General features: G+C 41.3%; 1 protein-coding gene across 5 annotated transcripts in view; it reads right to left on the bottom strand.

Moving 5' to 3' along the window:
• DOCK3 (dedicator of cytokinesis 3) overlaps nucleotides 1-22,252 on the bottom strand; it is a 579,897-nt gene that overhangs the window by 71,363 nt on the left and 486,282 nt on the right. For all 5 annotated transcript variants that reach the window (XM_042979031.1, XM_042979034.1, XM_042979033.1 and 2 more), the window contains 7 exons: nucleotides 20,013-20,096; nucleotides 18,827-18,927; nucleotides 16,420-16,501; nucleotides 12,061-12,231; nucleotides 7,543-7,735; nucleotides 4,328-4,455; nucleotides 1,591-1,695 (listed from right to left, as the gene is read on the bottom strand). In XM_042979031.1, the coding sequence (XP_042834965.1) occupies nucleotides 1,591-1,695; nucleotides 4,328-4,455; nucleotides 7,543-7,735; nucleotides 12,061-12,231; nucleotides 16,420-16,501; nucleotides 18,827-18,927; nucleotides 20,013-20,096 (864 nt within the window). The remainder of the gene's footprint in view (nucleotides 1-1,590; nucleotides 1,696-4,327; nucleotides 4,456-7,542; nucleotides 7,736-12,060; nucleotides 12,232-16,419; nucleotides 16,502-18,826; nucleotides 18,928-20,012; nucleotides 20,097-22,252) is intronic.

Here is a 22,252-nt window from a genome sequence, read left to right as displayed (position 1 = left end):
AGAATGTGGGCTCTTCCCATATTGCTCCAAGATGGGATGGCCCTTCTTCAAAATTCTTCTGGGGACCTCATAGAGCTTACATGTGGTTACTGGAGCAGGAAGATGGAACAAAGTAGTTCGACATAACTTTCTGGAAAGTAGAGTCAAAACTGACCTTTATGAGAAGGTGAATTATGGGCTTTAAGATAAGTAAAAATTTATGGATACAAAAATGAGCCTTTAAGATTCCTTCAAGTTGCAACTTGGATAACATGGAAGAAGACCTTGTTTTAAGGACTCCAAGAATTTTACCATCTTAGGGCAATTTTTGGCATAGGGAAGCTGACCAAATATTTTTAAACTCATGGAAATTTGACAACAATATTTTTGGCTCTCAAATCATTTCTAGACACATGAAATTATTCTACAAATGTATATGTGTAGAACATATACATGTATATGAACCTCAGTTTTATCTGAGCATGGGCATAATAATGGGCATAATCTATAATTCCTAGATTTAGTAGGAGGATTGGAGGAATGAATGCACATAAAACTTTTCAGTGAAAAAGTCCAGTATGTAAAGGAAGTGCTCAGTAAATTATGCAGTTATTATCATCTTCATTAAAACTATGTAATTTAGTGTTGCTAACTGAGCTAATATTTGTAAAGTGCATAAAGCAGGGGTAGGCCTATAGCAAGCATTGTGTAGTTGTTGGTCAGAAGGATGGGTTACCAGGACACACCAGGGTACATATTTTTTACCTATAGTGAGAGTGCTCTCAACAGGAGATCCAAAGGGGACATTCTTTCTAAGCCCAGTGCTTCAGAACACATGCCTGCTCTCTGTCCCCCTTTCCCTCCCTAGCGCACTGGGGTTTGGCTAGCTCCCACAGAGAATTTGCTTCAAGGAAACCACTGCAGTCTCTCACCTGCCAAACGGAAGAGTCCGTGCAACCTGTTTATTGTGTTCTGCCATCAGGGGTAAGAAGTCCACTCTGGGTGGAGGAGTGGGGGCTGTCTCTCTGTCCCTCCTGAGACGTTTCCCCAGGCTGTTTCTCTTCTAATTGTCCAGTAATGCCAGTGCAATTCTAACTCATCACATTTTTTCCTGATGCTAGACATTTAGATACAAATGTTGTGTACAAAAATAGTAGTTTGTAGATACAACCAAATTCTAAGAAAATTATTCTGTTGTGCACATCATTTAGGAGAGCCTGCTACTAGAAGGAATACTCCATTTTCCCCCTTCAATCTCTTACTGCATCTCTGCTCCACTCTACAGAACAGGAAATGAGTTGGCACAAAGGCAAAGGCCAACAGAGACAGTGTGCAGGAAAGCGAGACAGGGAGCATTCCCCACATGTGCCCTAGAGTAGACTTCTGGGACTACAAACATAGAGCCTTCAGAGTGGAGACAGGAGCCAGATGCGAGAAAGGAAGAAGGCAGCATGCTGACAACCATGCAGGGAGGTGGAGATGAAGGTGGTGCTATGGGGAGGTGGGGTTGGTGTGGAGGAGCCCCAGGTTAGAAAAGAAGGCAAGAAAACCTGAATGTTAGTTACTAACAGTGATCTCGGCTGTGCACTGCGGGCACCGCTGCCCTCTTACCGCCTCCTGAGCGTGCGATTTGCTCATGATGGTGAGCAGAGTCTGCAAGAGCACGTCCAGGAGGCTCTCCACCATCATTTCTACCTCCTCCATGACATCTGCCTCCTGGAGCGAGCAGTGAGAGAGCACACCGTTAGCACCAACCTGGCTGACGTGCAGCTGGCAGCACTTACAAAGTGTGTGGCATCAGGAGTGGTCTTCTGATTGGACTCTCAACACTGAGCTTTTGGCTTCACTAGCATGAGATGTCAAGGACCTGGGACAACAGCTCTGAGAAAAGGTGAGGCAAACCTGTCTCTGTTGCCCTGGTATGGTAGCCAGGTCTTCGCCTAACCCAGCACCACTTGACACCCACAGTTCTGAACCTCAGGTAGATACCTTAATTTCAGTATACAAGGCAGAAGCAAAGGTCCTGAAGTACCTGTTTACCTTGATTTCCCTAGAAGAGTCTGGAGAAAGCACAACACTGCTAACACTTTGAGAAAATGGTATTCATGCCACAAGGTGTGGTGGTGGCACCTTCAGAACTGCTAACACACACCTGAATGCACATAAAAGTATTTCAGTCTTTAAAAGGAATGTTTTCTTCTCAGGGCTTTCTCCTTAGGCAATCTCAAGCTTTGCTGGCCCCACTGTCGCTCAGATATGTCTACATCTCTCTTTTGAGCTTCTCAGCATTCTTGCTCATGTTTCCTGTTCCACCTGAAGGACTCTGGTCTCAGTGTGTCTTTCTCAGGCAGCCTCACAAAAACAATGGCAGGACCCCACTAAGGGCTGCTTCTCAGCCACCACACTCTGAATTTAGGAAGTGTCTGTGCTGTCCTTCTATAGACCTCTCATGTTGAATCTCAAATCTTGTAGCCTAATTTTATTTATCTCACAGAGATTCTCACTGCCCCTTCTCCAGCCTCTTTTTATTATTACTGGTACAAATGTCTATCTGTCCATCCATCCACCAACCCATTATTCATTAAGCAGTCACCATGTGCCACTCACTTTTTGTGAACCTGAGTATACAAAGGTGAACAAGGAAGATAGTATCTTTATGCTCATGGAGCTTAAATTCCACCCCAATCCATTCATTTAATATAATTATACTGTGACCCATTCCACATGAAGAATTGGAGCAACTCTTGGTGCTAAAGTCATTTTTATCATCTGCTATACTGATCGCTAACACTCTCACCTGTGATGTCTCTCTGACTAGTTGTAAGCAACTAATTGCACCTGACTCTAGTACCACAGATACAACCAGACCATCTCTTTCAGGTTTTTACCTGTTTCCATTCCTCCTCCATCCCTTTCCTTCCCTTTATCCTTCCCTTCAGTTTCTCTCCTTTATTTAGCAATAAGTCTCCCACTTCCTCAAGTCTGGCCTTGGGCTGCTAATAGACCTTATGTGCTTGGTGTTGCCTCTCTGAGGCCTGGTGGGAAGGAGAGCTGCCAAGCCTTGCCTGGAGCCAAGAGCAAACAATAGGGCCACTACAAGCACCATAGGCACTCTGCCAAGCAGGGCCCTGTCACCAGATGGTACTTTAAGTCTGGACACCAAAGCACCCTATTGAGGCCCTGTATCTCACTCAAACCAACCACACTCTTTTTTTTTCAGGACCTCTCCTGTTCCACATGGATAGCCTAACCTTGCACTCTTATCACCTGTCTACTGGCCTTCATTTTATTTTATTTATTTTTTATAGAGGAGTATCTATGTAACTTTATTCTAGGAAAATACACAGAAAGCAGTAACCATAAATGAAAGGACATACATTCTGTTGCATTAGAATTAATTATTCTGTTTATCAAAAGAAATAGCAGCAAAAATGAAAAGACAGACACAAAATGGGACAAGATTTTGGATATGGATATAACTGACAAAAAAAAAAAAAGACTCATCTAGAATACTGGCCTTCATTTTAAATGCAGTTGTAATTTTATTCTCCAGAAACCTCATCTCCTCTTAAGATGTTGTAATAAAAAACTCATTCTTGTTCTTAATTTCTTTCTTTATACTTTCCTATAGTTTACAAATTTTCTCTAAGAAATAACCATTTTTCCTATTACCATAAATACATAAAATAAATATCATTAAAATAAATTCCTACCTTTATTCATGCCTGATACATGTCTTTCCTTCCTTCCTTCCCCTCCCACCATAGACCTCTTTTTAAAAGAAAAAGTAAAGAGGAAAGAAAATAGGCAAAAGCAGTACCAGTTGAAACCTCATCTTTAAAGTCCAACTCTATCATCCCATGAGGCTCAGAACTCTTGTGGGCAACAATTATCTCTCCTATGTCCTGACCTCATCTGGCATGGTATGGAATGTCATATGGGTGGAATCAAGCTGCCAGGAAGCTGACAGAAAAGTCTGAATGAGCAAGCTGCCTCTCAGCCTGGGCTTGCCTCCCTGTGCTTGTGCCTTAGTATCCTCAGAACACTCTCAGGAACATAGGATTAATACCTTTTGATAATAACAGAACATGGCACAGGATTCGGCTTTCTGGTGTTAAAGAGAACTACATTTCAGAAATGCAACTTTTTCAAATAGCAAAACTGTGTTGTGTTGAGAAGCCTGCTCAGCATACACAGGCCTCTGCTCACTTGAGCACCTTCCTGCCACTGATGAAAGCTTCTCTGACTGAGAAGTGTACAAAGTGATCTTTGTTGGTCTGCCTCTGGTTAAAGTAATACAAGACTGGGGCAGAGCTGAGGGGAGATGGAGTGGGCACGGGGCCGCTACCAGAGAGCTGGTCTTGACGATGGAGAAGATGCTGCCAAGAATCCCTGAGCAGATCAGCAGCTCCTTCTGCTGCCTCAGGTGAAGGTGAATGTGATGGAGAACCACAGGAAGCAGGATGCGGCGGGATTCTGAGAGAGAAAACACAAAGGTGAAGAAGCCCTTTAGAGAAGAACTAGCTACTTCTGGGAGCCAGTGACACTGCGAGACTTAACTGGTCTCAAAGCAAATGGGGTTGAAACCAGTGCCAAGATGGAGGCCACTCCCTTCCCTTATGAGGGCCAAAAAGCCCACCTCCTGGACATTATAAAACATCCCACAGCATTATCCTTCCATTTCTCTTTCCTTCTTTCTCATTTCAAGCCTCAGTATCTATGGTATTTTGTGCAGGATGAATGTTAGGAAATTGCTCCCAAATGAAATCTCTTTAACGACTAGATCCCAAATTAAAAGCATAGCTTACACTGAAAATTCCATTCAATTGACATACCTAGTTCTATGAACTACACTGATTGAACCTGCAGACCTGCTATGCATTATAAATGGTCACTCTTTATGATGCTCTGACTAGTTGGCCTGGCACTCCCCCCTTCCCCCCATGAGCATTTACTTTGTGGCAGCCATTAGGCCTACCTCCTTTTCCCCTTAGGCTTAGTGGACAAGCTTGGCATGCCCACAGCAATGAATGGAATAGTAGCAGGATTTTGTCTTCTCATAAGCCTTTGATAATTAGCTAACCCTTACTGCCAATCCTAAGTTTTCCCCTCCCTGTTAACTGAACAACACTATCAGGAGACAACTATATTTAGGACCCTGACAGGGGCATCTGGGTGGCTCAGTTGGTTAAGTGTCTGGCCCTTGGTTTCGGCTCAGGTCATGATCTCACAGTTCAAGAGATCAAGCCCAATATCAGGCTCTATGCTGACAGCCAGGAGCCCACTTGGGATTCTCTCTCTCCCTCTCTCTCTGCCCCTCCCCAACTAGTGTGTGCATGTACACACGCACACACACATACTCACACACTCTCTTTCTCTCTCAAAATAAATAAATAAACTTAAAAAAAAAAGAACCCTGTCAGGAAGGCTGAATCCTAGTTCAAGATCTTTTATTAATTCATCCTAAGACCTTAGGCAGGTTGATTCCTCCAATGGGCTTGATTTTTCCTATGTGTACAATGAGGTGCTAATTGGATTTACTTCACAGGTGTGGTGAGAAGACAAAGTGAAATACAAGTGTGAACATGTTTGTGATGCTCTGCATTCCTATGTGGTCAGTGACTGTGTGATTCTACAGGTACCTTCATACCTGGCCGGCAGGATTTAGTCAGATTGTCAGTAATACAAACACACCAGGGCATTTTGGATTTATTGTTCACATTTGACCACAGTTACATGTTTCAGATAAAATTCAGAAAGAAAATCTGTTTTTTAGCCAAAGACAAACTACATGACATACAAGAGATTTGGGGGTTGTCTTGTCAAATAGTTAGAATATAAAATGGAATGATAGCTATTCTATGTTTAAAAGGATGTGTAGACAAAAGAGAAGTTCATAATACATTTTGCAGTCCAAAATTATACGAACATAGCAGGATTTATATCAACCAATAACTATCTGCTGAGAAAATAGTTTATTACTGGAACCAGCTGAAAAGACCAAACTGATGTGCTCTGAGAATATAAGTGTTGCTTAAGAGACACCACCTTAAGGTGCTGCTTCAAGGAACATGTTGCAACTGAAGCATTCTGTGAAAGTGAGATGCAAATAGGAATTTGGGGGTGGCTTGTCATCTCAAAATCCAACTACATGTGTCACTGCCACATAAAGTTTAAGAACAATTTTTCTTTCTTTTAAAAAATTTTTTTAATGTTTATTTGTTTTTGAGAGACAGTGACATGGCACGAGTGGGTGAGGGGCAGAGAGAGAGAGGGAGACACAGAATCTGAAGCAGGCTCCAGACTCTGAGCTGTCAGCACAGAGCCCGACATGGGGCTCGAACTCATGAGCTGTGTGAGATCATGACCTGAACCGAAGTTGGACGCTCAGCTGACGGAGCCACCAAGGCTGCCCAAAGAACAATTTTTCTTAAGTGATTATGGGAAGCAGCAAGTGCATGCGATAATATTAGAAATAAAGGATGTCAGTGAGGGCAGTCTGATGTCCCCCTTCCCACATATTCAGAAAGCATCTTTAAGCAGTGCACAAAGCTTGAATGTGTGCAGTGGCCTCAGTGCTAATGTGTCCAAACTAGTGATAAAATCTTTAATCTAGGAACTGAGGAAGAGAGAAGTGTTTACCATAAATAGCTACTGGTAGAGAAAAGATGAAACTCCTGGTGGCAGCTTTGCCATGAATAATACCTTACACTGGCAGAGTTAAGTTAAAGGGAACATTTATTTAGTATTGCAATTATGTGTAGCACTTGGTTGAGAAATTACTGTTCATATACTTTAAAAGTCCAACTTAAAAATTTTTATTACCAAAAATTATAGTTATAAAAATTCTAATAATAATTGTTTTTCTCGAATTTCAGATTTATTCCTGTGCCCTAGAAATTTATTCTGATTGTAACATTCCATTTAAAGGATCAGTTTCATATTGATCATAACATTTGGCCACTGAATATTTGGTACCACTGCCAGGATGATCTCTTGAATGTGGTTTCAGGTGTGAATGTGCAGGTTCTTTCTGAAAGGCAATCTGGGCTGTTGATCATTTGTTAGTCTGTCTTGACCTCTTGGGGAGTATGGAAGGCTCACTGTCCATCTCTCTGTCTTTCAAAGACAGGAAGGGAATCTATGTGACTGGTGAGATAAGGAACAAAGAAAACACAGTCGGTCCTCAGGGCCCCCTTTCAAGATCTCTCTTATTTCCTTGACTTATCCTTATCCCCATTGGGATCCCCTTCTCTCTTGTTCCCCCTCCTTTCCATCTTGCTGGGTGTGGGGGAAGCTGGCTAGGCCTGTAGGCCTAGAAGTTGCTCCACAAGCCACCTCATGGGCATGCCCCAGGGTGTGGGTCCCTAGGGATAAATCATGAGTGAGACAGTAGGCCTAGATCTTGGCTGTAGTATCTAATGGAGTTTACCCAAAACTCTGAATTTTTAGGGCCACAGGCTTCTTGCATGATGGTTGATAAAACTGATCCTTTGATTACCACTTGACAACACCCTGGAAAGGAGGAAAGGTGAGTCTGATTCTCATCCCAACTTGATTTACCTGAGAAAGAAAACAGGCGGCTATCCACGGTCCTGGCGATGGACTGCAGCTTCACCACATCCATTGACTGCCCAATGTGCACAGTGCTGGGCATGCTCCCCAGAGTCCCTCTTACAAACTCTGCCACCTCCTGCACGGTGAACATTTGCAGCAGCTCATCAAAGATGGTTGGGAAGGAATTGAGGAGTGCAGCCTGCAGAAGCAAGTGAAGCTGCAGTTAGCACAGAGTTCGTTGTCTGTCTTTCTCACATGCTCAGACAATAATAATACAAGAGGTTGAAATGGCATTGTAGCACCCCTGTCTCACATGAGCTCCTCCCTGGCCTTTGACTCCACACATCCCTACAGCACCCTTGGGGCATAAAACAGGGAAGAGTACAAAGGAAACCAAAACAAAATTTGCTGGGGCCCAGGCCACTTGAAACTTTCATAACTTGCCAGCATATTCGCTGGCAAGAGAAGGGAATATAAAAAGAAATCAGCTCAATACGGTTTAACAGCCATAGCTATTTTGTTTACAAAATGGATTTAAATTTTTTGTCTGTCTCTATGATCAAACACTTGACTTTCTAATTTTGGTCTCAAATTCAAGCCAGGAACCTCTCAAAGAAACTATAGCAGAGAGAGCTGGGCACCACCAAGCAGCATGAGCTGAACTCCGTTCACAGCCCTGTAGCCAGCAATCCAGCTCTGTGAGCTGGACCATTTCCCCCAGGATGGACACATTTATCTGAAACCATGAAATCTGAAGACTTTATAAATGATGCCCTTCATCTGTGATGCTTGGCAGTCTCAAGTGTAAATCCAAAAGGATGGAGACTGTATGGATTTAGTCAGCTATGAATTCTTGACAACTGATGATTATGTTGGCATAGAGTTCAGCAACCTAGATGGCCTTGGGCATGGGCAGGAGTCTGTGTGTTCGGAGACTTCTCTTCATGGATCTTGGCTGTGGTAGACCCATGAGGTAGACTCTTTATGAATACCTGATAATAGTTCAAGAGCCTTTTACAGGCAGAGTAGTATAGGAGAAAGAGAATGGCTTTTGGAATTAGACAGACATGAGTTCAAATCTCAACTTTACTACTTATCTGTCGCATCACCTTGGGTGAGTTATTTGCCTAATATCAGTTTTCTTATCTATAAAATAAAGATGATAATATCACTTATCTCCTGGTATTGGCATGAAAAAAATTAGATGCATTAAGTTAGTTTCCAGTTAGAGTGCTTGGCACATCATTGGCTTTCAATAAATACTGGTCCGCATTCTCTCTTGTCTACATGGAAGCAACATGAAGAAAGCTTTTCCACTTCTCAATACTCTTACATTATTAACCTAGAATTCACAAAGGGTAATGAAATGTCACTTTGAGATGAGAAGATGAGAGTGTACTTTTTCTGCGTGGCAGGTAGTGAATGGGAGGCTGTTTTCCTTGACTGCTTTATCAAGCAGGCCTAGAGTGAGTAAAAATATATGCCATGGGGAAACATGTCTGTCATTCTACAGTCTATGCTAAGGCCAGGCCCAAGAATTGAACTTACATGAATTCTGCTCAGGCCAGGCCCAAGAATAGAACTTACATGAATTCTATCTATAGATTAAAACTTCCTGGGATATCAGAGATTTTTTTGCAATGATTAGAACAAGCACAAAAACATGCTGTCATAAGCAGTTAGATACAAAAGACAAAGGGGGAAAAGCAGGTCCTTAATAATCAAAGGCAAATAGTAAATGCTCTCTTAAATGGTGAGCTTTCCCATACTTATGCACCAGAACAGAAGGATCCTTGCACCCTAACATCTCCTAGTGGTCAGAAGCAAAGACATAATCTGACTGAACCACAGACTTGCTGAGAATTCTGAAACTTATGAAACATGAGCCTGGCACCAAAGAAGCAGGTCTGATCCTGACATGGGTCTAAGCTGAGACTAAATCTGAACTATCCTGATGAGATAGGAGTATGCCATGCAGTACAAGGCATTGCCAAGTTCTCAGAAAGCATATCTGCCCTGCTCTGCTAGCTACCTCTGAGCTCCCCATATCTCTGTATGCTGAAAGGAAGAGTAGGTGTCCTGGGCCCTTGTTGGCAGGAACCAATGAGCTAGAGGAGAGACACAAGGAGGAAGAGGAGTTGCTTGGAGTACTCTGGGGGAGAGACCATCAAATGAGCCTTTCTTACAGAGGCACCTGGAGACCTTGAAGAATCCTCACTTAAAGAGTTTCATTCACAGTTGCTCACCTGTTCTCTGGTCCAAGGGGCTTAAAGGCAATTGGCATTGGGGCAACATAGGGTCAAGTGGAAAACAAAAAAGCAGACTATTCTAATCTTTTTTTTAAATGTTCATTTATTTCGAGAGAGAGAGAGAAAGAGAGAGACAGAGAATGAACCAGAGAGAGACAGTGTGAGAGCAGGGGAGAGGTCGAGAGAGGGAGAAAGAGAATCCCAAGCAGGCTCTGCACTGTCAGCACAGAGCCCAACTCAGGACTCGATCTCATGAACTGTAGGATCATGACCTGAGCCAAAATCAAGAGTTGGATGCTTAACCAACTGAGCCACCCAGGCGCCCCCCCCAGACTACTCTAATCTTAAAGGAGATATTTAAACATATATTTGCACTCATGACAGTCCTGGCAGCAGCTGAATGAATGGATGTGAGAGAGGCTGTCTGATCTTTGCTGATAGGTTTTGAATAATAATTGGCTTCAAAAAAATCAAAGAAATGGAATCTATTAGATAAAATTCTGAATTTATTTGTATAAGAAAATAACCCCCTTGTGACTGGGGTAATAAACACTATCTTGGATCCTTTCTAGGATGAAGCTACTTGGAAAAGGTAACAGATTAACTAACTGGGCATTTCTTTTTATTTATTTATTTATCTATCTATTTATTTATTTATTTACTTTTAATATATGAAATTTACTGTCAAACTGGTTTCCATACAACACCCAATGCTCATCCCAAAAGGTGCCCTCCTCAATACCCATCACCCACCCTCCCCTCCCTCCCACCCCCCATCAACCCTCAGTTTGTTCTCAGTTTTTAACAGTCTCTTATGCTTTGGCTCTCTCCCACTCTAACCTCTTTTTTTTTTTTTTCCTTCCCCTCCCCCATGGGTTTCTGTTACGTTTCTCAGGATCCACATAAGAGTGAAACCATATGGTATCTGTCTTTCTCTGTATGGCTTATTTCACTTAGCATCACACTCTCCAGTTCCATCCACGTTGCTACAAAAGGCCATATTTCATTCTTTCTCATTGCCACATAGTATTCCATTGTGTATATAAACCACAATTTCTTTATCCATTCATCAGTTGATGGACATTTAGGCTCTTTCCATAATTTGGCTATTGTTGAGAGTGCCGCTATAAACATTGGGGTACAAGTGCCCCTATGCATCAGTACTCCTGTATCCCTTGGATAAATTCCTAGCAGTGCTATTGCTGGGTCATAGGGTAGGTCTATTTTTAATTTTCTGAGGAACCTCCACACTGCTTTCCAGAGCGGCTGCACCAATTTGCATTCCCACCAACAGTGCTAACTGGGCATTTCTAATATAAGGAAGCAAATTTCCTTCCCACACTGATATTTCTAATAGAATTTTATCTTAATTCTTTAAAAAAAATTTAAAGTTTATTTTTGAGAGAGAGAGAAAGACAGAGTGTGAGCAGGGGAGGGGCAGAGAGAGAGAGGGAGACACAGAATCCAAAACAGGCTCCAGGTTCTGAGCTGTCAGTGCAGAGCCCGATGTGGGGCTCCAACCCACAGTCTGTGAGATCATGACCTGAACCGAAGTCGGACGCTTCACTGACTGAGCCACCCAAGTGCCCCTAATCTTAATTCTTAAGCAAAGTTTTCTAGTTATTTCTGCCTATTTCACTCTTAACTTCTGGAACGGATAAGTACTAAAGTTTATTTAAAAAGTTAAAAAAAAATTAACAGTGACTAGGAAATAAAATTCTCCATTATGTTATAAATATCCCCTTTAAATAAGATGTTCATAAATGACAAAAAGTATGTAACTAAATATATTTGGTTTAAAGAGGGCTTCTGAGGGGTGCCTGGGTAGCTCAGCTGGTTGAGCGTCTGACTCTTGATCTCAGCTCAGGTCATGATCTCAATGTTCTGAGCTGGAGGCCCACATCGGGCTGTGTGCTGGTAGCATGGAGCCTGCTTGGGATTCTGTCTCTCCTCCATGCTCCTCCCCTGGTTGTGCTTGCTCTCTCTCAAAGTTAAAAAAATTAAAAAAAAAAAATTAAAGAGCCTTCTGAGAATAAAGTTGTGCTTCTTCCCCACCCTAAAGCCACTGGGCTATCTTATATTTGGTAGCTGGGACATAGCTGACTTTGAAGTAAAAATAGCATTTTGTTCTATTAGGTATTTCCTTCAAGTCACCCTTTACCCAACACATAGGAGCCTGGCAGGGCTTCTTCAACTCTAGAAGCCAGAGGACAAAGAAACCAGCCATTAAGACAGACAAGGATCCAGCAGCAAAATTTCCCTGCAGCTTACAGACCTGAGTGAAAAGGAGTGTTTCTGAGTTTCTGCTGTCCAGACTGAGCACAAACCGGATGGACTGGAAAAGTTCTTGGATGCTGGACCGGAATTGCTCCTCTTCCATCCCACAGGTGGCTCGGGAGTACAGGATCCTGGACTGCACGATGAACTTGAAAAGGTACTCCAAGGCCTAAGTAAAAGGGATGGAGAGGTGTTAAAGATGTCCAAGAGCTAACACAGCAGGGAATAAAGGGTAAAGTAACAGCAAATTCTATACCAAAATCAGATGATGAACAATTTCAACTGTGGAGACAAGCACTTTTTTTTTTTTTAATTTTATCTCCAAAGTCCAACTGGTCACTGAGCAGCAGCTGTCTTCTTACTGAGGAATCATCAAATTAATTTACAACTGTTTTTGTGGTTCTGGAATTGAGGAACCACAGACTGAGGAACCACAACAGCTGAATTCAAGACCATATAGGATCCAAAGAAAATGAAGTTTCTTTGTATTTTTTTCAGGTCTGGAAATAAGAGGCTTCAAAAGCAATGATGTAACCTCTCTTAAATTTATTCCAAGAAGGAAAAGTCCTTAAGGAGCCTTCTGCACCTTTGAGATATAGCTGGGGTCTGACATGGTGCCAGCCTTCTCACTGGACATTAAGTCTGGAGAAAACTTGCCCCAGGTTGCACAGCCCCAGGTGGACCTGACACACCCACTCTCTATCCTCTTCCAAACCCAGACACCTTCCCACAGACAATTTTTGAACAATGCAGAAGATGAAGCTCCCATAACTTATTTTGGGAGCAGTATCTAATTCTGAGGAGTCCTTACAGCTTGGCCCATGCTTATGAGCACAGTAATTATCTTTTAAGAGAACAGATTGAAGATCTAAGACTATGCTTTCTAATCAAAGAAATGCCACAGATTTCCCAGACACTGGGAAGGCAGAGACATTGGGAGAGAAACTTATCCAAGGATGAAACAAATGGAGCTCAGTTACTTGAAATATAAAATAGAAAACAATTCTCAAGCTACCTTTCATGACCTATGTATCTATCAAAAGGTTTGGTAAAACAAAACCTCATTTTGTTTTGTTTTGCAGCCCATATAGAATTCAGTAGGCATTGTAGAATGGCTAGGTTAGAAAAATATGTCTTCCAAGCCTTGTACCAGAAGATTGCATTAGAAAAAATTAAAGTGTATGGCCTCAGCAGCATAAATGCTACAGCCTCCATTCCAGACTTTTAATGCCTGGTCTGAAAAGAACCAGGGAGATGTGTGCTACATACTCTAATTTTAAAAGGGAAAATGTGTACCTCATGACCTGTTTTCTTTTTCCAGTTTGAAACAGCTAACACAAGAAGTGTATTGAATGGCTTGAAACATCCACTAGTTTCATAGTGAAGGGCAGAACCAGACAGAAAAATTGCTTGCATTTCCTGGGCCTGAGAGCTTAGTATCTTCATTAAATTTTAAAATATAAAACAACGTCCAAGATGGCCCTGCGAAAACCTGCATGAGGGATAAAAAATAAGTCCCTTCCAGTCATCCATCACCACCTGACTTCCCTTGCCCGCTCCTCTTGATTTTTATGGTCAGTACCAGCGTGGGAAGGACCAGGTGATGGCCGGTTGCCTCTGACTAATGCAACTGGGGAAAGAGAAGAGGGTGGGCCAGTGAGGAAGGAGGTGAGTGGTGGAGCCTATGGAGTTTGTTCACAGTTCAAGGGTGCTCCCAACACTTCATGGAGACAATGAAACACTTAATGGTGGGTGAAGCAGCCACTCTTTGCATTTCTACTTAAGTTAATAAGCCTGAAAGAAAAAGAGATCCTAAAAGTTATTACAACCTTTCAAGCACCAAGAAGATCCATTGTGCCTGCTCTTTTCTCTTCATGGTTCCCTGGGGGACCTGAGATAGCTCACCAGCGAAAAGTGTGCTGTCTTTTTAGAATATCTTGCCAAATACCAAACTCAAACCTGTCAAAGATACCTCCTACAGGTCATTCACAAGGGACAAACAAAATAACCAAGTAAGAAAACAAAAGACTCTTTATTTTCATATTCCTTAGTGGTCAAACTTTCTTAGAAAGGCCACGACTTTGAAAGTGAAAGGAAGAGATGCGAATGAGTGGCAGGATGTATTGAATCAAGAGTAAGAAGAGGTTTCCTGGCCCACATTTTATCATACCAGACTGAGAGGTGCTAGACCAGGACCATACGCATCCTGTGAAGGATGAAAACAGGACTGATTAGAGATTTACTGGTTTGGTCAGGAGGACTTGTCAACTAAAACTTGAAGAAGAAGGGGAAATGACCTGATAAAACCTTAGTACTGGATGCATTAGTATGAGAGGCCATTCAAACAGGTTTGCAGTGGTAAGAATAAGTATGAAAGTACCTCAGAAAAGTGCTCCCCCAAATGGATATCTTCTTTCTTTCCACCCAAACCTGATCTTCTCCCAGAATTCTGCATCTCCCTAAGTAACCCTGATATCAACTCAGCTGATCTAGCCAGATTCTTTGGAACCAGCACTTCTTCCTTTCTATCACTTCACACATCCAATTTAATGTTTGAAATTGATTCCCTGCTTTGGTCACATCAGCTACTTTTCGGTTGCTTGAAAACTCAAGTTGTTTCCCACCCAGGCTTTTAAACATGCTGTTTCCGGTCTGGAATGCTCATCCCCCAGCTCTTCACATCGATTTCAGCCCAGAGGTCACCCCCTCAGACAAACTTTCCCTAAAATTTTGATCTGAAGTAAATTTCCTTCATAGTTCTTACTTATCACGTTTTTTTCCCCACTTAATTTGTATATTTATTGTCTGTCTTTCCTCCACTTGGATGGAAGTGCTATGAAAGCACAGCCTTTTTTGCTTGGGCCCCTGCTGAATCTCCAGCGTCTACTACGGTGTCTGACACATGGCAGGTATCAAGTGACACTGACTTGACGGAATGACTGAATGACTGATTGTTAGGAGAAAACAACTTCTGTGATGCTTTCTCAGTATCCTGAGCAATTAATTTAGGGACTCCCATAGAATCTTTTGCATTTCACTCAACTTTTATCCCCTCAAATATTGTCTGAGGCAGCTGCCAGGTACTGGGTTTAAAGAAGAACAGAATGCAGGCTCTGTCCCCACATCACACTCAGAACTCTGCTCTACACCTGTGTTTGAGCATGCTTCAATGGGGATGTGTTCTTCAAGGCAAGGAAGAGGTCTGTCTTATTCTTCTTTGCATCTTGGCATCCACAACAGATGCTGACTGCTTTGTAGACATGTATTATATGAAGAAGGACAGAAATAATACTTATGGCCTTAGATTTTTACAGAACATATGGAGAAGAGGCAGGGGAAACACAGACCTATGATTTTATTTTGCTTCTTCAGTCCGGTAATGTTTAGGGAAGCACCTGTCTCACCTGTTAGCATGTGGACAAGAATAACAAAATCACAGGCCCAATGGTACTCAGAGCAAATGATGTGAAATTAAAAGAGGACAGAGAAAAAGCAGAACTACTTTGTTGCCACTCTTCTTTTATTACTAACTGGAAAGGGTGGGAAAGACGTGGTTAAAAAGCAACTAAAAAAAAAATAACTCAAGAACAAGAAAATGTCGGGGCAGAAAGGGAGAAAGCATGAACTTGCTGTGAGTTCCCAAGGGATATGGCAACTTTCTTTAAAAAGCTATCTTGAGAACTGTTGAGCAAAAGAGAAATCAACATTCTCTCAGTGGGTCTCCACAGTAGAAGTACCATGAAAAGAAGTTATCAGAAAGTGAAGTTAACTCACAATGACGATGGTCCCCTGAAAACTGGAGCTGCCCAGAAATGCAAAAGGCTGCCTTATCTCGGAACCTGTCCATGCAGGAGTGCTGCCATGGGGGACTCCGGTTTCTTCCAAAGGTCAAGGTTTTAAGATTATCTTCTTAATGTATCCATATACAGTGCATCCAATCAGCTCTTTTTACTTAAAACAGTTCTAAAAAACAATGTTTAGTAACCACTGAAGACAGGAAAAGTTGGAAGATCTTAAGTCTAATTAATGTTGCCACCAACATTGGTTTAGAAGGAGATATGATGCTTTGGCCAGTGGAAGCAGAGATGGATGCTGCTGGCAAAACCAGTCAGGAAGGATGGCCAGGAGTTGCATGTACATCATCCCTCCTTCCTGCTTTAAGATAACACTGTTAGGAATAAAGGTCTTCTGGGGCAAAATTAAGGTGGACAATGGGGAATTATGTGGTCCAAGGCATTCCTGAAAGCAGGCCAGTGTACTGGGATGTCAACACTTGTTCTGCACACTAAACCATTGAAATTACTGACAAACAACAGCAGGGGTGGGCCCTTTATGTACAGTGAGCTCAGTACATTACCCTCATGGCTTCCTGAATGTGGTCCTGTCGAATCAGTTCTGCTGAGCAGTCCATGTACCACTTCAAACAGCGAATGAGCTCCCTGGGAAAGAGAACAGTTCCAGAAACCCCACTTTAACTCAAAAGCAATGCAGCTTGAAATTTTTGCAGCCCTGAATTTGCCACACAGGAAAAATAAACATACTGCTTATGAGGCAGAATTGAGTGATGGGTCCGTTACAAATGTGAAATCTTCAGATCATCTGAGACCATACAACATGCCTTGTCTGTAGAGTTGCCACATTTTAATTAGCAATTATAATCATTCTTCCTCTCTTTCCCTGACACACATTTTTTCTTTGATAAGAAAGTTTTCCCAGAGTCCTAGACTTCACCTGTAATTTTGTTTTGTCTAAAATTTCTATATCTCCAGAACATACAACAATAACTAGTAAGTAGCAGATTCTGGATAAAGGTATACGGTCCTATGTGCCTCTCCTTGCTCGCTCTACAGCAAGTGCCCGCTCTACAGAGTGATATCAAAGTGTCAGAGTTCCAGTGACTCCACAGCCTCGTCACCCGTTGGTTTTATATATATTTTCAAAAATTGTGCTAATTCTATAGAAGAAAATGAGGCAATTTTAAATTGCCTTAATGGTTTTAGATAATTTCTGTTTTCCATGTTAACTATTTATATTATATCTTTTATCAATAGTTTTTTATTTCTTTGACATTTATTTGTTGGTGCCATTTTTAGCTACTCATGTTTCTCAATGAAAAAGCAAGACTTACTTTTAGTAGCTTTGCCGCCAGTTCTTGGAAGGAAAAGAATGACAATTGTGTAGTAAACTATGGTTTAAAATGTCAGCTGAAAGACCACAACCAATATCCTACTCAACAGTGAAAGAAAGTTGTTCCTCTAAGATCAGGAATAAGGATGCCTTCTTTTTCTACTTCCACTCAACATAGAACTGGAAAAACAACACTTAAAAAACCAAACAACCTGATTAAAAAATGGGCAAAGGAGGGGTGCCTGGGTGGCTCAGTTGGTTGAGTTTCTGACTCTTCAAATTGGTTTAGGTCATGATCTTGCAGTCATGAGATTGAGCCCTGCATTGGGCTCTGCCCTGGGCGTGGAGCCTGCTTGGATTCTCTCTCTTTCCCTCCCTTTCTGTGCATCCCCCTCAAAATAAATAAATAAGTAAATAAATAAATAAACAAACAAACATTTTTTAAAAATGGGCAAAGGACTTGAATAAATTTTTCTCCAACGAAGATATACAAATGGTCAATAAATACATGAAGAGATGCTCTGCATCATTAATCATTAGGAAAATGCAAATCGAAACCACAATGAGATACCACTTCACACCAGTTAGCATGATGACTCTAAAAAAAAAATCCCTCTCCAAACACAACAAAAAATAAAAAGTCTTTGCTTGAGGATGTGGAGAAATTGGAACCCTTGAACACTGCTGGCAGGAATGTAAAATGCTGCAGCCACTGCTGTGGAAAACAGTATAGTGGTCAATCCCACTTCTGGGTATATACCCAAGAGAAATGAAATCAAAGTCTCAAAGAGATATTTGTATACCCATGTTCATAGCAGCATTATTCACAATAACTAAAAAGTGAGACCAACCCAAGTATTCATTGATGGATGAGTGGATAAACATAATGTGGTACATACATACAATGTAACATTATTCAGCCTTTAAAAGGAAGGCAATTTTGACATATGTTACAACATAGATGGAACTTGAAGACATGGTAAGTGAAATAAACCAGACACAAAAAGATAAATATTGTATGACTCAATTTACATGAAGTTCCTAGAATAAGCAAATTAAAAGAGAAAGTATAACAATGGAGGTTGCTAAGGGACGGTGGAGGTGATGGGGAGTTATTATTTAAGGGGTACAGAATTTCAGTTTTGCAAGATGAAAATAGTTCTTGAGATAGATGGTGGTGATGGTTGTACAACAATGTGGACATACTTAATGCCACTGAGCTGTACACTTAAAAATAGTTAAAATGGGGGGGGGGGGCGCGCCGGGTGGCTCAGTTGGTTAATTGTCTGACTTCGGCTTTGGTGATGATCTTGTGCAGGGTCCATGGGTTTGAGCCCTGCATCAGGCTGTGTTGACAGCTCAAAGCCTGGAGCCTGCTTCTGATTCTGTGTCTCCTTTCTCTCTGCCCCTCCTTCACTCCCAATCTGTCTCTCTATGTCTCTCAAAAATAAATAAACATTAAAAATTTTTTTTTAGTTAAATGGTATTATTTTACATTATGTGTATTTTATCAGAATTAGAAAAAAATGAAGTTAAAAAAATGTCAGCTGAATGAATGGTGGTTGTCATGGAACTTTTTTTAAGCCTGTCCTTCTATTCAAACACAAATCCTAATGATGATGCTAAATGGAACTTACTTGTACGCCAGGGCTCCAGCAAAGTGCTTCTGGATGTATGTGTCCATTACAGGCCGGAAGTGGAAATACTTGATGTCTCTGAGCAAGTTGATGATGAATACCTGAAGGAGATGTAGGGTACTACAGTTCACTGGAGACCCTGGACTTATCCCCAGCAGGAAACAGAACTCTTGCTTCTTCAAGAAATGACAAACCGTCAGTATTTTCTCTAGTGTTTTCCATGGGCAGAGAATGTAAGATTTCTATTCTGTGCCTGTATTTCTGTCTTGTCTGCTCTATTCCCACAGCCCCCGGCCACCCAGTCTGGACTTGGGACTCATCCGTTTGTGCTAGTGTTACTCTGAGCCTCTCTCTTCATAATAATGCTGGATGACACAATACAGACTAGGAAAAGGCAAAGCGATACCTGTGTAAGGTGGCATAAATTCTAAGGTGTCTCAAAAAATTTGGAAAAGAGACAAAAAAAAAAGATTGTCCTCTGAGCCAGATCAACCTATGAAAGGCTGGCTGTGCCCTTCCGAAATGGGGCTGGCTGGCCAGGAAAGCAAGGAAGAAAAGCCAGAGGGGCAATCTACGCAAGTGCCATTTTAACTCTCGCTTCTGCTCCTCATCTATCAGGTAGACTTACAGTATATGGTTCTTGAATATACAGCACTCCTATAGGACAGGATATATTAAGCAAAATGCACTGAACATTCAAATCACTGTCCATTCTCACTAAGCAACCTACAGAGACTTGGGTTCCCAAACAACTGCCCAAAGGGAGAGAGTGTGATGCTCAGACCATCACAGATGAGACTCTTCTCTTCCTGGCCATTATACCCTATTTTTGTAGGTGAAAAAACAGGTCATCTGGTTTCCTATACCAGTCTCCAAGCCTTTTATTGGTGTAGGTCTCTATTTCAGGGGCTAGGCAACTCTGCAACAGTGATGAGACTGAGGTATCAAAACTACTGAGGCCCAGACCTGGCCATGCTGAATTCTTCAAATTTGATGCTGTAGGGATCTGCCCGGTCAGTAGGTTGGTTGGTCTTCCTTGGGTGACACTCCTCAGCCACTTTTCTATTGGAAACATCTGCATAGATGTTATACTGACTCACTCTAATAAACTGCCTCCCTTGTGTTTTTAAAAACATATGACAGAAATAATAAATAAAAATGAAAAGTCGGGAGGGGTGAGACTTACCAAAGACTGAAACACCAACAGGCCATATTTCTCTGTATTATCATCCAAAATCACAAAGAGTGTATCTAAGATGTCCTGCAGAAACTGCAACATAAAAACCAGACGGCTCAGATCTTAGGACCTTGAACACATGGTCAAACTTCCATACACCAATGAACTCATCTCCCAATAAACAAACTCAAAGATCTCCTAAGATCTCAAATCACCACTTAAACTAAACTAATCTAGGATCCCACCTCCACCTAGCTAAGGGCCCTGAGAGATACTTGGAGAGGCTCTTCCTCTTGGGTAAGTGCAAAATTTCTATGGAAAGAACGGTCACTTAAAAAAACAGGACATCCATGTAGAATTGTAATTTCGAAATAAAGTCAATCTAAGTGATTCTGATGCCAAATTCATTTTGAGAAAAAGAGTTCACTCTCCTGGGACCCTAAAGAGTTTAGTAGCCCCTCACTCTTTATTGTGGCCTAACTCTTTAAAGGACATTTGAATGAGGGTGTGGCAGGCTAGGTCTTAACTATAGAAACCATGTTTTGGTCTAGAAATCAGTATTCTGGGAGAAGGGAGAAAGCTGTTGCTGAGGTCTGTCAATGAGGGTAAAAGAAGTACCATTTTGTTTTTGTTTTTTGTTTTTAACATATGCCTTTTTCTTTCTAAGATACAAAATCCAAGGGAGAGAATAATACTCAAGGATACTGACAGTCTTCTTCCAAAATAAAGTCTAACATTCTGTTGGTCAAAAGGCAATTGAATGATACAATGTTTATTTTATCTTATTTGTTTATTCTTTATTATTAAATTTAATATAATTTATTGTCAAATTGGCTAACATACAGTGTGTAAAGTGTGCTCTTGGTTTTTGGGGTAGATTCCCATGGTTCATCACTTACATACAACACCCAGTGCTCATCCCAACAGGTGCCCTCCTCAATGCCCATCACCCATATTCCTCTCTCCCCTCCCCCCCATCCACCCTCAGTTTGTTCTCTGTATTTAAGAGACTCTTGTGGCTTGCCTCCCTCCCTCTCTGTTTGTAACTATTTTTCTCTCCTTCCCTTCCCCCATGGTCTTCTGTTAAGTTTCTCAAGATCCACATATAAGTGAAAACATATGATATCTGTCCTTTTCTGACTGACTTATTCCACTCAGCGTAATACCTTCCAGTTTTATTCACATATTGCTGCAAATGGCATGATTTCATTCTTTCTCACTGCCAAGTTACAACTTACTTTAAAACAAGTCTAAGGTGGAAGGTTTGGATGGCAGCGTTGATGGGCAGGATCGGCCATAGGGTGATGACTGCTGGTGCTAGGTGATAGATACATGTAGGGTTCTTTATACCATTTTACTTTTGTGTATATTTGAAATAGTCTAATAAAAAGTAAAAAATAATATTTAAAAATGCTGGCACATTCTTTTCACACTCTCTTCTGGTAGTTTGAGATCAATTATTGATGCTAAAAGCAGATATGCTGATAAGATAGTCTCTTACTGGAAATACAACACTACTCAGCCTCAAAAAGATCAGACTTTGGGGTGCCTGGGTGGCTCACTAGGTTAAGTGTCTTACTCTTTATTCTACTTAAGTGCTGATCTCAGGGTCATGAGATTGAGCCCTGTGTTGCGCTCCATGCTGGGCGTGGAGCCTGCTTAAGATTCTTTCTCTTCCCTTGCCCCTACCCCCACTCCCACTCATGCTCACTTGCTCTCTCTCAAAAAAAATCATACACTTCTCTTAATACCTTGTCTGCTAATTGATATTTTAAATATGTTTATTTTTATATTTTAGTTAATATACAGTGCAATATTGGATATATTTAGAAGAAAAATATGCCCTGAGAATAAACTGATCTTAAGTTTCAAAAACTAGTATTAGCCTGGTTAAGAGTTCTTTTTAAAATTTATGATACTCTAATTGATTTAAACAAAATTCAGACAAAACTTCATAAAAATATACAGATGTATACAAACTTTAAAATTGTTTCTCATTTGGAGACAGCATGTTGTGTGTTACTGAGTCAATGGAGCTATAAAATTAAAGTACAGATAGGGTATCTGTGCTAATTGATTTGATAATTATAATGACAGAGCAATGCTCACTGATGACAAGTTGTCTTCTTGACACTTAGTGTCTATTCTACATTCCACTGCTCTTGCTCATCATCAAAAGCACCTCCACTTTCCTCAGCAGACTTCAGTCCATTGTGCAGAATCCACCTGCAGCACTTTCACCATCAGGA

The sequence above is a fragment of the Panthera tigris genome, chromosome A2 (genome assembly GCF_018350195.1).
Source record: "Panthera tigris isolate Pti1 chromosome A2, P.tigris_Pti1_mat1.1, whole genome shotgun sequence".
NCBI classification, from domain to species: Eukaryota; Metazoa; Chordata; class Mammalia; order Carnivora; family Felidae; genus Panthera; species Panthera tigris.
This window is presented reverse-complemented; position numbering and strand designations above follow the sequence as displayed.